The sequence below is a fragment of the Anopheles coluzzii genome, chromosome 3, assembly GCF_943734685.1.
Source record: "Anopheles coluzzii chromosome 3, AcolN3, whole genome shotgun sequence".
Taxonomy (NCBI): Eukaryota; Metazoa; Arthropoda; class Insecta; order Diptera; family Culicidae; genus Anopheles; species Anopheles coluzzii.
Genome location: NC_064671.1, coordinates 81,226,825 through 81,242,849, shown reverse-complemented (window position 1 = coordinate 81,242,849; position 16,025 = coordinate 81,226,825). Strand labels below are relative to the sequence as shown.

The window sequence follows — 16,025 nt, the reverse complement described above, 5'->3', positions numbered from 1 at the left end:
TTATTGTACATAGCAAAGCCTTGAAATCTTGTACATTATTTTTGTCAGAATAAAACAAAATGATATTAATAAACTAAAACCCATCTCACCTGCTAAGAGCAACACTTCAACCAGTCCAAAACAACCATAATCCGCTGCAGGTATCTCCCGTTCGAACTATCCAACGCCAGTCGCCGTGGAGGCTGCAGGAAATAAACGATCTCCTACTTCATAAAACACCAACCCTGGTGCAATTTTCATGCCCTCCCATGCATAGCAACGAGGATGTTTGCCGCTGCAAAATACATAAATGAGAGCGTTGCAGCGGATCAGAACAGGCGAGATAAAAATGTGACCAATTGCAGTCACACGCTGCATCTTCAAACTGCTTGTTCGTACTTGGTACGAGCGCCGGACCATCCCAAAACGACACGTTCTGCGATCTCCGCACCGGGTGCAAAACCGGCCAGCAAACATATTGGACCGTGCTGATCCGGGTTTTGAAGGATTTGCACGAAGCAGTAGTACACTTGAGCAAGGGATGTGAAATGAAGAAAATAAAAAATAAACACACATACATCCGGAAGTAGATAATTTTCAATCCCGAACGGGGAGCGGGCTTGGCGGTGGTGGTGGTGGTCCATCTTGAAGATGGCTAGTTTGGGAAGGCGCTCAGCCAAGGCTATAAATTTTTGCTAGTTTATGTTTATATCCCTCAACATAAATCCATAGATACGATAGCTAAAGCACATTTGCTACGCTACGCCACGCTCTCGAAAAACCGGAATAACCCTATGCCCGGGTGCGGTCCACTTGGACATCCGTTTTCGTTGCTGCTTTGCTGCTCTCCATGGAAACGAGTGTGTGTGTGGGTGAAAATTGGTCTCTTCTTCATCTTCAACCCGCACCAGCAGGACGGAATCGACGTCCGGAACGACATCCACCGGAAAAACCCTTTGCGCGATGACATGCCGTTGTTGGTGGTGCTGGAGGTCGCGGTGCAAAAGTCAAACCCCCTTCGGGAGCCGAGATCAGGGACAATGGGTGCTGACCCGAGGGGGTCCGGAGCCAGACAGGGAAATAAAACACAATTTAATATAATTTTACAATCCAGTTAAACTTCCATTAAATATGTTTTATGTGTGGCAAATTTCGTTTCGCCGCCCTTTTTGCTATGCGATGCGCGAGAGAGGACTTCTTGGAGGAGTCCGCTTTTTTTTTGTACCGCTTTTGGATCTTCCGTCGGGATCTTGTGGTGTGTGAGAGAAATATAAAACATGATGCTGCTGCTGTAAGCTGATGAAGCTGGAGGAAGTCTGGATGGTACAGTGTGTTGGTCAAGACCTGGTTGCTGGACACTTTGGAGCATCTTCCGCGTGGACGTGTTTTGTAAAGGAAGTAGCGTGACGACTTGTTGTTGAGATGGGTTCTCCAACTCGACCGCAACCGCACCGGCAGTTCGTTTGTGCCCGGGGAAGTTAGTCATGAAAAATACAATGCAACAGTAGGGTTGAGGTGGACTGGCTGGTAAACACCAGCATCCACTAGTGGCCGGATCGGCAAGCGTTGTAAAACTGGAAAAGGGGGAAAACCAAATTAAGATGTTCGAGGTAGGGCAAGCCGTCTATACCTTCGGAATCGAAAATAATTAAATATTTAGCGAATGGTGGACTGCAAAATTGGCGTTCGGAGTTATTTTTCAAAGGTTTCAGTAGTGTGGCAGTGAATTTTTGTTGTTACCTTCTTCCTTCTCTATAGTGTGGTTTGCTAAACAACGAAAGGTTGAAGATCCTTCCCGGTGTAGTAAGGATGATTGCTAAATAAAACAGAGAAGGAGAGCACAGCAAATTTGATGTTGAATTAAGCTCCACCGTGTAAGTGTACGGGCGGTTGGTTTCATGCTGCTGGCTTGAGCGGAACTTTAAACATCGAACATACCACCAGCGCACCATCGAGCTGGACGCTGGAACATTTCATCTCAATTTGTTATGGCACCAGCACACGGGCACAAAAGGGGTTGGAGGATTTGGTTACTTTTATTCCGGGTTCCGGCTTCGGTCGATTTTATTGTGCCGCTGGTGGTGCCGCTAAAGATGGACTCTGGACACATCTCCTTGGAAACTCGTACCCGTGCTGGTGTGCTGGTATGGAGATCTGGCCCGCTTTTTACGAGGATTTCCACCGCGTGCACGTAGCGAGGTGAGAGCGACAGACGGTTTATGTGGCGAAGGTTCACGAACCTGTGATGATCTTTCGTTCGTGCCGTGGCCAGACCCCGTTTCGCTCCCATTGGTAGTCACCAGAATCACTCCAAAACTCATGTCCTGACGCGAAAAATTGACAGCTCAGGAGGTGGGCAGTAGCGTATGAGCATAAATTTTCCGGTACCCCCGATCACACACATACACCATACACACTTCGTGCAAGAGCAGAGAAGAACCATTAAAAGGAAGCGGAAGAAGAGGAGAATAAAAAGACCCACTACCATCAGAACGATGCACTTTATGAGATGCAATAATTTATTTATATGCGCCCGGTGGTAGCTCTTCCTCCTTTCAGCGGAGCAATTTGCTGTCGGAAGCGGGGGCAAAAAAAGGAATCTTGGAGCGGCCTTCTTCCAACGGTCGTTTCCTTGAGTGGAAGAATATGTCGGATACTTTATTTTGCATCACCACTGCCCGGTGGTTGGTTGGGGCTGGTAGGAGGAGAAGGAAAAGGATTTGCACCTCATGTAAGAGTTACAAGGCGTTACAAATTGGTTCGTGTAATCACTTTTTTCGAGGGTCGTTTCGTCGCGTGAGCCGAGCCGTTCGTACGGCCGAGCGGTGTAACAATTGTCAAGGGATTAAAGGAAACGTTTTGCTCCATCATGGGAAGGAATTGTTATGTGCTTGGTTTGATGTGTTTTTAGAATTGTTACATTTTATTTCGTCGTGTTGTGCTAATCGCAAGGTTTTCATACTTATTCATTTATTCAAAAGATTTTGACCAATAACGTGAAAACTAGACGTCAATGCAGAATGTCTAAAACGTGTTATGGTTCAAATTTGGTTTGCACAAACTTAAGGGGAAAAGAATATAATAGCATTTCGAATACGATACAATGTAAAAAAGAAATATTATGAATATTCTACGTTCATCTTCTCGGAATTACTAAATAGATCTTAATATCATCAATCCGTTTTGTCGTTTTCATGTAAACCGTGAAAGTGAACGTGAAATTTTGTTTTTTTTTATGCTATATTTCATTGAATATTTATCAGATATGGGTTATCGTACACCAAAAGAAAGCATATTCAATTCCCCAAATAATTAGACTGTGAAACTTGCTGTAATAATGACTTAAATACAATTCCTTGTGATCCACCGCTGGTTATTATTTTTTCACCGTGAAGGTATTTCAGGAATCGAATAGCCTTTCCTTTGGTATATGATAAGCAATATTCCGATAAGGCGTCATCCATCAATTATGTAACGCTGACAGGGGAAGGGGGAGAGGGGGGGGGGATGTCGTCAAACGTTACGTTACAATTTGTTACATGGGGGAGAGTGGGGAGTTTAACTTTTGTTACGTAACGCAAAATATAATGTTTGATTTTTGTTCGAATAACAAATGAGTAAAAAACGAGCATTCTTCTTGGTGATTTCACAACCTTCGTGGTTTTGCCAGCCTAAAAAAGATCTCGCTACTTTATATGTACTACGCAGCCGAATAGTCCGTCAATTGGTCCGTCGATTTTGGTTACCACGGACGGACGGAACTTAATACAGGATCGTGCAATGCGAGTACATTGCAAACCGTGCTGAGGATCCGATCATCAAAATCTTTTTGAATTTGATTGCTCCATGGGACAACTTTCCTTTATACAATATATGATGTATTTTTTTTTGGTTAATTTAAAGAATATATGAATATACCAGCATAAAGTTAAAAAAAAACTAAAAAAATCTGATTTTGTAATAAACTTAGCTATTTGAGGGGGGTGAGTACCATCTATTACGCAATTTGGGGGAGGGGGGGTTTCTTCCAACGTTACAGTTTGTTACACGAGGGAGTTAGGGAGTAAAAAAATTGCAATTTTTGCGTTACGTAATTGATGGATGACACCTAAAATTTTATTGCAATATAGTAGAAAACCCCAGAATAATTTCACATTCAATGTTACTGGGGCTCTAACGCGCACTTTAAGAACATCATCACATTAAAAATGATAGTTATCAAAAGTGTGTTGTTTGTCGATTGTCTGCTGTTGAAGACAACGAGTGTGAGATACATCGCCACAATTCACGTACAAAACATTCCCACTTTAAGGTAAAATTGTGCTTCTAAGTAACAATTCAACAAACTTCTTTCTTCTGCAAAATGCGCACGCGCCTCGACGACCGCACAACCTACTGCTGCGTATGAATCATTGCTTCAGATTCGCGGCAAAAGTTTGCTTGCGCTTCAAACGATCATTACGGTGCTCCGGTACACAGAAACCAATGTCATCCAATAACTGTTATTAAAAGGGTTTGGTCCTCAATTAGGTGCATGCAATGCAGATATTTTCAACCCCAGTGGCAGCCCCACATCCTCTATAGTGGTGCCGCTCGCATGAAACACCTTCTTCCCTGCTTTATTTATACTGCTGTTGATTGGTAGCGATAGGGGTGCAATTTATTTTATGCCCCACACTAGTTTTTTTTTTGCACTTAGCTTCAGTTCTGCTGTAGTCCAATTACGAAAATTTGAAATTTTCCCTCTTTCTCTCACTCTGGTTCCTTAGCGTTGCATTTTCATTAGTGCAAATTCAAACGAAATAACGGCTGCTAATTGTTATCGGTAGAACCCGGGGGAGGCAAAACTTTTGCAACCATAACGTGTAATGAAAAATGTATTTATGGAGCCCGTTTTCGTTCCTTACAATTCACCGAATTATAACTAAATTCTGTTCGAGCGCTAGCAAAACAAATTATAACTTTCGCGTGGTGGTGCAACACAAACAGCAGCGACTCGATATATCCTTGAACGAATTCTGATGGTGACGCTCGTTTGGTTCGTTTTAGAATTTTCACGATTGCTGAAGCTCAAGCTATAACAGCTGATCGGAGGCCGGCTTGTGCTACAATGTTACGGGTAACTTGTTGGTTCCAAACGCGAGAATGGGTCGTGCAAAAAGTGCATTCATAGTCGTAGCACTCCCATACCCATAGCTGGCCGGAAAACTTTCAACTCATATTTGACAAACAAAAAAACAGAAAATCTATCCCTTCGCACTACCCATAATCAATTGAAATGATAATTTCGCTTTCAAACTTTTCCCTTTTTCCTCTTTCCTCTTTCCCACAACTTTCTTCGGGCAATCGCAGCCGCGAACGAAAGGACACACTATTTAAGAGGAAAAAAAGTTGCAACACAGTCTCCGCCAAACAAAATAAAATGATAAAAAGGATGCGAAAGGATGCTTTAGCCGTTGGCGGAGCAAGATTTATGGTGGGTTCGGGAGCCAAAGTTTTCAAGCTCATGCGACATTCAAGAACATTGAACGCGCCGCCGATGGGCGATGGGATGCAGACAGGGTGTTATGGTTGGGTTGGATCGGGGGGATTGCACGGAGGGGTTTATTAGCTAGGCTAAGGGCCCTACGCTGTCTGCGAATGTCCAAAAAAAAAAGATAAACTATTAGGTTGATAGAAAAGTGAAGAATCTCTTTTTCCGTAGACATTTTTTAATGCATTTTGTTTTCTTTGAATGATTTGTAATTAACTTGATTTAGTAGTGTTTAGCTATTATCGATTCTATCATTTTATATATTTCAGCGTTTTGAAAGGATTTTAGAGAGTTAGTTTTCTTATAGTTTATTGCTGTTTTTCTCAAATATTTCATAAGCAAAAACAAATCTTTGTATGACCTTCAACATGTTCTTAAAAAAACAGACAAAAAGTAGGAAGTGTCGTTCGATTTGACATAGCAGTTTATCTAGCAGTTTATCAGTTTTACGAAGTTTATCTAGAAAACAAACAAAAAAGTTTGAAGTGAGCCGTCTATGTTGAGCTTCGTTCAGTGTATTTGGCGCCTAAATGTATGCAAATTGATTTTACTTGACTATAATCGTTCATTAAATAGTTTGTGTAATCAAATTAATACGTAAATACGTTATTTTTCTATAATTCTATAAATTTTTGTAACGAATCACAACAATTATTTGTATTTTTTTTAAATAAACTTATTTCATCTGAGTAAGTGTATAAAGTATTTTAAAGGCAAGGGAATATTCAATGTTGAAAACAATTTTTTAAACAAGTGGTTAAATCATAGAAATATATAAGAATAATATGAAAAATATAGTTGTGTGACACTAATAAATTGCAAAGTATATAACAATTTTAGCTATAAAATACAGTGGAGCTATTCCTCCTATTTGTGTTGTGTTTGAATGTTCTCTTTTGGGCTCTTGCAATAACAAAGAATAAGCACACGAGTACACAAAACAAAATAATCAAAATTATGGTTACTATAATCTACATTATGCTTTTGTCTAGCTAAAACAAGAAAATTTTGATACGCAAGTATAAATAATGTAATATTTTTTTATATAAAAATAAATAAAAATATTTTTTTGTTGAAGAATTGGTATTTTTCATGAAAAAAGCGACTTAACAGCATTCAAAACATTGTCATAGCCACACTTTCTTGCATCAATAAAAAATGAACAAATTATTTTAAAAGTGGAAAAACTTTCCTGTCCACCTACTATCACATTATTTTCCATGCGTTACACAAAACGAAGACAAGCACAACGAGCATCCATATATTGGTTCGCATCCAGCACGCACCAAAAATTGCTTGAAGTCGAAATGTAGCGCGGGCATACAACAAAAAAAAACGGGCCAAACCCGTGCAAGGACGTTTCAGTTTTGCTTGCCAGCGGCAGCGGAGGCAGCGTTCGCTGTCTGCAAAGAAACCGAAGAAAGAACATGCAACATCGGTGTCGAAAGGCCGTCTATTACAGGCCAGTGGTGTAAGTGGAAATCTCATCGCCTGCAGCCTCGCGCCGCACAATGTTAATCAACAGGGGGTTCAGGGGGGAGTTTTTGGGGGAAGAAAAGAGAGACGAAACCCCCCGCAGGACGCCCCAAACGCGCAGCAAGTTGAGCAAGGAAGCGCTTTCCGGGAGGAGGGGGGGGGGAGCATAACTGGTTCCGGATTTTCCGGCGCCACCGGGTCGACCGGTCCGGGGCGACGCGTCCGTCTGGCGCCAGCGGCCCGAGTCGTCGGCTTCGAGTGAGTGTCAAGGCAAGGACGGGCGTTCTGTCGCTAATTTCCCCTCGCGAGCACTCAGCACAGCTCAGGGGAGCAGCGTAATCAACAGAGCTGGCCGGTGAGATCCTCCGCTGTGCTTGTGTGCGAGTGTGGCCATTGGATGCGGATCTGTTGCGAATGGAGCCAGAGGGAAGGAAGAGTAGAAACCGATTTGGCGCTGAGACAGTGGCAGAAATTCACAAAAGTAATCGAAAGAAAATCACCCCCCGGAAATGGTCTCGATTTCTCGACCTCGAGAAAGGAAAATTGCGTTGCCTTGTCAGCTTGCTTGTTGCGATTTCTTTCTTTTTATCACACCAACTGTCTGTGTGTCTTTGGGGAGTCACAGGATACACTAGGTTAGAAGTATAATAAAAAAATAGCGAATTTCCAGACGATCATTCGTTAATATATTGGCCCCGATTGGGACAAGCTGGCCATGCATTGTGGCGCGGGAGCGAATCCCTCCAGACGAAGAACAACTGTTGCAAAAGCAACTGTGGGGATGTGCCCATTTAGCGGTGGGTGGGAATTTCAGTCTGGGCTGTGGGTGATAGTGCTTCCACGGTTGAAAGAGGTTGGTGACACTTGTAACGTTGATGGCGATTGCAAAAAAAGAAAAGCAGGACAAACTTGTAACGCATCAGGAGCCGACGATGGTTGGAGGATCCGAAGCGAGAATCCAGTCGAAATCCATAATGGTTGGGGATATTGTGTGTGTGTGGGTTTTTTTTAATAGTGAAGATAAAACAGGAACAGGATGTATCATCTCAGGGATAGTTTTATGGCATCGGCATGCAGAGATGCAGACGGTGGACAACCGACTGATGGGCACACATGTCACTACCATTAGCGATTGAAAAGTTTAATTTATTGTGGCGAGATCATGGCCAGAAGGTTTTAATTTTATCATGGAAGAAACACATTGGAATGACATAGATGGATTATTTCTATACGTATTTTTTTAATGTTTGTTCTAAAGCAATGATATATTCACGAATTATGTGAAATATTAACAGATCATCCTTAGCTTCATGCCAGTTTATATTTTTATATACAGTCTTTCCCCAAGTTACGCGAATAATGCGTTCCAGGGATATTCGTGTAACTAGATTTTCGCGTATGTAGATCAACACGTTTTCAGCAAATATAGTTGATAAATACAGTGGAGCAACGTTTGTACGGGTACCTTTTATCCGGCTATCCGTTTATCCGTGCTGTTGAGAAATGACAGTTCAATACAATGGTGACATTGCGTTATGAGGAGGATTTATGAAAAAGCGGTTTAAAGAGCGCATTGTCATAACAAAAGACACGAAAATTCAAGGCAAATTTCAAATGTTCTTAAGGGGAAAAACTTGAAGTTAATCAATACTTGGTTATTTTTATCAAAAAATAGGATAATTTTCCAAAACTGTAGTTACTTTTGATTAAAGTAAGTACTTTTATGCATATTATTACTTATTTTATTATGTAAAAAATCGGTTATTTCTGTGTAGTTAACGATCGAACTGAGCTTATTTATTTTGCACTTGACAATTGTTGGAGAAAATTGTACCGATTTGACGTAAGAACTGTCAAAATGATAAATTCTATATATAATCGAAAAAAATACATAAATTTGTAATTTAAATTATGAATATTTTTCTTAAACACTTTGCATCATTGTTGGTGTTCTGGAAAACGAAGGTATTATTTTTTTAGAGCTATATCAAATAAAATAATGATAATGTTCGAGATAATCCTCTCTTTTAGCATTAAATTCTAAAGGCATTAACATCAGCTTAGTAAAGGATACCTTTCCTAAAATTATGATCATGTGGTTTCATTTTAATGAAATTATGTTTACGTGTAGTTTGAATTTAACGATGATATGTTTCTTGGGCTAATGTGTGTTAAAGTCTATTAGTCTAAGTACTGTACGCTTTAACTTGATGTTTCGTTCATTGTGTGATGTCTTTCAAGCTGGATACAGGGTTTTCCAGGGGTTCTAATAGTTGTCGGACACTTCCTAGACTCTTTCCCGTTGGAAGTGAACTTCATACGTTGGAAATTGAACTCTATGGCACCCTTTTTGGACAAGCTCCTAGGAAATTCCTATTGGATTTGTCCAACAAGAGTGCTCCAATACCAATTCCAAGAGAATCCAATTCCAGTGCCAGAGAATAACATTAAGTTCATTTCAGGTAAGAAAGTGTGTATAAAGTGTCCCACAGCTGTGAGAACTCCTGGAAAACCCTGTAATATAATAAATCATGAAAAAATAAACGTAAAATAGGTTGCCGAATTCTGTATAGAAATTGAAAGATATACCGTAAATGATCGCCCAAGCTGTCTAATCGTATTGAAAATTGGTCTCGATAGTGATTGAATTGATTGATTGATTGAATCTTGTCTTTCTTTGCTCAGAAATGATAATTAAAGCTAATCGAATAAATGTACAGTTTTAAATACCAATTAAACATAAAAACAAACACAACTATTTCTGCAGCAGAACTATATTTGTCCCCGGCACGCTCTTCATTGCATTGCTAATCGAGTTTCTTTGACTAACGTGTTTAGCAAAAATCATTACCTTCTTTTTGTCAAGTAAGTATATAAACTAAACGGCTCGTAAACATCTGCGCCCGTCTGCCACTCATCCTGCAGCACAATATTCGTACGATTTATCCCCTATTAGCCTTCATGAATATTTGCCACAGCAATTACGGCTAATTCATTCGCTCCCACCGACTCACAAGTGCCGCATTCTGCCGGCGTGATGCTGTTTACTTTAGCTCACATCACTTTCGCCAGTACAGTTTCAATGGGGCGGTGGGCGGCCTAATACACCCCCGTCGGTTCAGTTACTTACGACGCCAACAAACGACGACGACGACGACGATATGTGTACCATTTTGTCCATGGGCTCGGAGAAAACTTTATCAATAACAAATTTAATTATCATAAAGCCGTCTTAATTATACCCTTTTCGCCTAGTGCGCTGGAGTGGGCAACGTTCGTAAATTTGTCCTTCGCACCGAACCCCCGTTTCGGTGGGTCAATCGAGTGGCGCGACCCATTAGCTTGTGAATGTCGATGAGTTTGACGACGACGGAGGAGGTAATTTTCCGCGTGCTGCAGAAGGATGGGACTGGGACAAAAACTTCTCTACCCCCTGAAGTGGAAGAGAAAGAGAGAGAGAGAAACATGGTTGGGAAAAACTTTCCCCATTCGATGAATGCTTCCGTCCAGTGGCCAGTAAGGACCAGTATTTTAGCACTATCAAACGGAAGGAACCCGACGGACTGCCGTTTTGCCGATGTCCGGAATGCATCGAACCGTGACGTAAACGATATGAGTCAGCTGTGGAGTATTGTGGAGAAGGCCAAACGAAAACCGGGAGAAAAAAAAAAAAAAACAATAAGTAACTCTCACCGACAAAGAACCGTTCGTTTCCCTTTTGGCGATGCAGTTGTAGCAGCAGCGCTAGAAACGGTACGGAAGTTTCCCATTTAATTTCGCAGATGAAAGTTTTTCCCGCTCTAGCCGTCCGAAGGCGAGGGGCGAAATGAAAAACTACAGTTGCAAAGTTGGAAACTACGGGCCCGTGCGCGCGCTGACGTTATTGTGGGACGTGATTAGAATGATCGATGATAAGTGTTATTGGCGAATCTTTTTCGAGCGCGCCAAACCTGCCCCCTTGCCGATCCTTGCCATATTTCGCATGCTGACGCATCCGGTTTTTACCGCTGGCGCTTTGTTTTTGGGCGATGTTGTGAAGGAAAATGTGAAAATTGGAAAGAAAAATTCGATTGCAGGCACGAGTTGTGTTTGCCGATCTGTCTGTGGTTATAGTGGGAGCGCCGGGACAGACGGAAACACGCGTTCTGGACGTTCTGTGTTTGATGAGTTTGCCACCGGCCTGATGCTGCTCGTAGTGTTTGTGTTAGTGGAGAAAAGAACTTTTCCCAGCTTTCGGTATTTATTAATCCATTTACTGGGTGTTGCATCCGCAGGGATCGATCTGGTGACAATTTGGAAAAGTTGAAAATTGCTGCTGCAGTTTAATGTTTTTAAGTGGAGCGGGAAGCGAAACAAACATTGAAAATTGTTTGCGAGATTCATCATTCCAAGCTGACATTCCAGTACAGCTCTGGAGGTTCAGAAGTAATGGTTTGTTGTCTCTTCGGAGCAGAGTGCAATAATATGCGTCTTTGTCGTGTTACATTGTACTTTCTGATGTCCACTTATTTGCGCCACTCCTTAGAGACTAGATATTACGATTATATTAAAATACAAGGTGGGGGACATTGACCATAAGATCATTTTTTAGAGGAATCATTTTACGGTGAAGAGCTACATACTTCATACTGCAGCAACTGATAGCCTGTTTGTTAGTTCATAGATCACAATACGCTTCCTTGTTGTGTATCTCAGTATGTTCGAGAACACTTGACATTGGCAGACTGAATTCTCTGATCTTCCTTAGTTTCGACCTAAACCGCAGGATGCCGATGAACGTAGGCCTACCAGGGTTGACACATTTTGCGCAGACTCAGCATGAAATATGTTCTACGATGGTTCGCTGAGTTGAACCATTGGGGAGAGCGCTAAGGCATTCTAGAGGGTGCTGCTTTGAACAACGGAAGCGATCGTCTGGTTAGCTTCCGTTGAAAACGAACCGCATGCTCTGGGTGAAGCATAACTAAACTGTGGGCAAATCTTACAGAAATAGCTCATTTGGCCCCGATGTAGGGCTTGCAAATCAGTGCCAAGATACTCCTTAAATCAACGAGTAAATAAAAAGAGCGGATCTCAAGCTCATCTAAACGTACAAATCAATGCAGAACCCCTAATGGACCAGTAACGAATCATGAAACTTTACCGCGATTGGACCTTATTTGGACCAGAAAATGGTCTGGAACTCTTCCCTGTCATTGAAGTTGTCTCCAAGCCATACCGCTCCTGGATCTGATCACAAACTCATATCACTCCAGTAGCTGAATATGCACCCATACCGATTCAGGAAGTGATTTTCAATCGATGGTTGAACTGATTCCTAATGCATACCAGACATCGAAATGATTCGGGACTCATACCAAATTGATCTTAATCCCGCATCTAAACCCATGCCGGTACTGGAATGATCTGAAATCCCCATGTCTCCAGGTGCTGATATAAAACCAACATAGGCATTAGAATTAATCCCGAACCAGAATTCCAGTCTTTGGACTGATTATGATCCCATAAAAGTCATCTTTTATGAGCTGAGCCGAAACTTCACGTTTTTTAAATAGGCCCTGAGCCCCAACTGGTCCTGGAACTGGAACTGATTATTCACTCATAGTGATCCTGAACTTATACTCTCATACCGATCGTGCAAACTGACCCTGACATACCGGTCCTGGAACTGTTCCTGAACCCATATTCTGGAACTAGAAGTTTCTGGAACTTATATCTGCTTTATTCTGATTCAAGAACTGTACCTGTACCTGGTACCTGGTATCAGTTGAAGAACGAAACCTGTCGTGGTCCAAGAACAGATACAGGTGTCCCCCGAGATACGACTGTATTTGGGACCGAAAATGTGTCCCAAAGGAAGGTGTAAGTCGAAATAGTCGTATGTCGAATATCTGTGAATATAAAGTTTATAACTGAAATTGAAGAGTCGGAATCTAAGAAATCGTGTATTTTATTTAAAATAATGTACGATAATGTATGTCTTTTCACCAAAAGCGATATATAAATTCAAGACCGGAGAGTTGTGGAATCTATGGAAATGTGTTTGTAACGGTTATAAGCACAGCAATTCAAAAAATATACCAATTCCGTCTCAATGACAACTTTTAACTGTCAAAATCAAAATCGTCGTATCTGCGAATCGTCGTAACTCGAGGAGGTCGTAACTCGGGGGGCGCCTGTACTCCGATTTTCTAACTGAACCTGCTACTGGTGAACGAATCATTCCTTCCAGCAGTTGTTTTAAGGCACAAATTTAGCAATCATAGTAATTAGCAGATAGCAAGGACCGCTTACTACAATTTGTATGGATTTGTGTACTTGTGTGACATGATTTTATTTGAAGATTGCATTCCAGTTGTGATTTGATAACATTCGTAAAAACTATTTTTTTTTAACTTTTAAAAACGCTCCACAGAATATATAATTCAAAGAAGCGACCCCTGCAATTCCGCTGCTGTCATCGTGCAGTGTTGCCAACGGGTCACTCAGAAAAGTGTGTCATCAAAGTTCACTTTGTTCGTGCGCGTCGGTGAAAAAGTTGCGTAATCATTTCATTCGTTGCCAAGTTCTGAAAGTGTACGGTCGTGCTCATATTTTCCCGTGTTTGTAGTTGGTTAGTATAATGGCTGAAAACCAGATAGAATCGCATTTGCGGGAAGATTCCATCGAGAAAGCGGTTGAAGAAACGTTCCTAGGTTGGAGTACGGAGGAGTTAATTCGACGCACTAACGGGTTAAACAACGAGATCAAAGCGTTGAAGGATCTGCTAGTGTCTCCCGTCATGGATCTGAAAACGTTGACCGGGAAGGTAAAAGCGAACGCCGAGCATATCAAGCTGCAAAAACGTTTGCCCTATCTGGTGGCGACCGTCATGGAGGTGCTCGACATGGATCCGCTCGAGGAGGAGAAGGAGCAGGAGGACGCGATGCTGCTGCAGGATTCGCAGCGGAAGTGTAAAAGCGCGATCATCAAAACCTCCACCCGGCAAACGTTTTTCCTGCCCATGATTGGGCTCGTCGAACCGGAAGCGCTGAAGCCGGGAGATTTGGTCGGGCTGAACAAGGACGCGCACCTAATTATGGAGAAGCTGCCGCCGGAGCTCGATCCCCGGGTGAAGGCGATGGAGGTGATCGAGCGGCCCACGGAGCAGTACATCGATATTGGCGGACTGGACGCCCAGATAGCGGAGCTGATGGAAGCGATCGTGCTGCCGCTGACGCACAAGGCAAAGTTCGAGCGCATCGGCATTCAGCCACCGAAGGGCGTGCTGATGTACGGGCCACCGGGCACGGGCAAAACGTTGCTGGCCCGGGCCTGTGCCGCCCAGACGAAGGCGACCTTCATCAAGCTGGCCGGCCCGCAGCTGGTGCAGATGTTCATCGGCGACGGGGCCAAGCTGGTGCGGGATGCGTTCGCGCTGGCGAAGGAAAAAGCGCCCACCATCCTGTTCATCGACGAGCTGGACGCGATCGGTACGAAGCGGTTCGATTCGACCAAGGCCGGCGACCGGGAGGTGCAGCGCACCATGCTGGAGCTGCTGAATCAGCTGGACGGGTTCAGCTCGTCGGCCGACGTCAAGGTGATTGGGGCGACCAACCGGGTGGACATACTCGATCCAGCGATGCTACGGTCCGGGCGGCTCGATCGGAAGATTGAATTTCCCCACCCGAACGATGTGGCACGGGCCCGCATCATGCAGATCCATTCGCGCCGGATGAACGTGAGCGGGGAGGTGAACTACGAGGAGTTGGCCCGCTCGACGGACGGTTTCAACGGTGCCCAGTGTAAGGCGGTCTGCGTGGAGGCTGGCATGATTGCGTTGCGCCGTTCGGCGGTGGAGGTTGCGCACGAAGATTTCATGGAGGCCATCCTGGAGGTGCAGGCGAAGAAGAAGGCCGCTCTTAACTATTTTGCGTAGAGTGTGTGTGTGTGTCTGTTCCGATATTGCTGCAATTTTCCTAACTTCTGCTGTTTTCCGTCTCTTTTGATTCATTTGCAGTCAGAATAATAATTGGATTCCTGTGAACGTATTTCATTAGTTATGAACTAGAAGAAACATCTGAAACCATTCGAATGTTTCGTTGCGAAAACGAATTGCGAAAATTTTACACCCATGGTAGGGTAAGTTTGTTTGTTTGTCGTTGTCCAGTTGTTTGTTTGTTGTGTCTTACATGTGTGGATATGTATTGTTTTTGTAGTCTTAGCTTTAACATTGCGGAATCAATTTTCCCAGTATTTTATAATATTTATGTGTGGCCATGAGATCGAACTGTTTTTTGACTGGAAACCATTTTTGGACAGGAAACCATTTTGTTTTAACAATAGTTAACTAGATTCAACGATTGTTTTAATTTATTTCAAATCTTTCCTGTTCAGTGATGCGTACAACATGTAATGTTTGGCTACCGTTTCGATTGTTCCCGCTTTGATCGAGTTTGGAGAACTGGCCGAGGGATATCCAAAGATGTGCAACCAGCTAGGGAAGAACCGCTAATGTTTAGCATTATGCAAGCGTGCTCTAAATATCCTAAGATGGCTTTGCTATGGCAACTAGACCCTAGACCAAGTGTCTAATGTGTTGTCTGGAGTTGCTTGTTGTTTATGATCTTAGCATGGCCCTCTCGCTCACGTAAAATAGCAACAAATTTTGCCAAAACATTATAAAGACCCAATTGATAGTCCTTCGATTTTTGGGACACGCACCGTCTACTGTCTCACCATAAGATTAGGACATTTCTGTATTTTAAACTTCAAAAAAGGACATATTGCCGAATTGTTGTGCGTATTGTGGCAATACATTGTGATATTGTTCTTGTCATTTTAGCCCTACTGAAGAAGCTGTTCAATCAACTGGTTTTAAGTCGATTGGCACTACAGGTTGTTCTGTCATGTAGCCGACATTATTTTATTGAAATTTTCACACAAAAACATAGCATTTGGTGGCAACTTCAGGTGTCATCATTCAAAAGATGTTTCCTATACATACTTTGAGCCTACTGACGTCTTTTGCCTCTTTTATTTTCTAAGACTTAAAACC

General features: G+C 42.6%; 1 protein-coding gene across 1 annotated transcript; it reads left to right on the top strand.

Annotated features, from left to right (window-relative positions):
* Positions 1–13,524: 13,524 nt before the first annotated feature.
* Positions 13,525–15,184, top strand: LOC120954611 (26S proteasome regulatory subunit 6A-B-like). Its single transcript, XM_049608284.1, has one exon. The coding sequence runs from the start codon at positions 13,611–13,613 to the stop codon at positions 14,904–14,906; it is 1,296 nt and encodes a 431-aa protein (XP_049464241.1). The 5' UTR covers positions 13,525–13,610; the 3' UTR covers positions 14,907–15,184.
* The last annotated feature ends 841 nt before the right edge of the window (positions 15,185–16,025 follow it).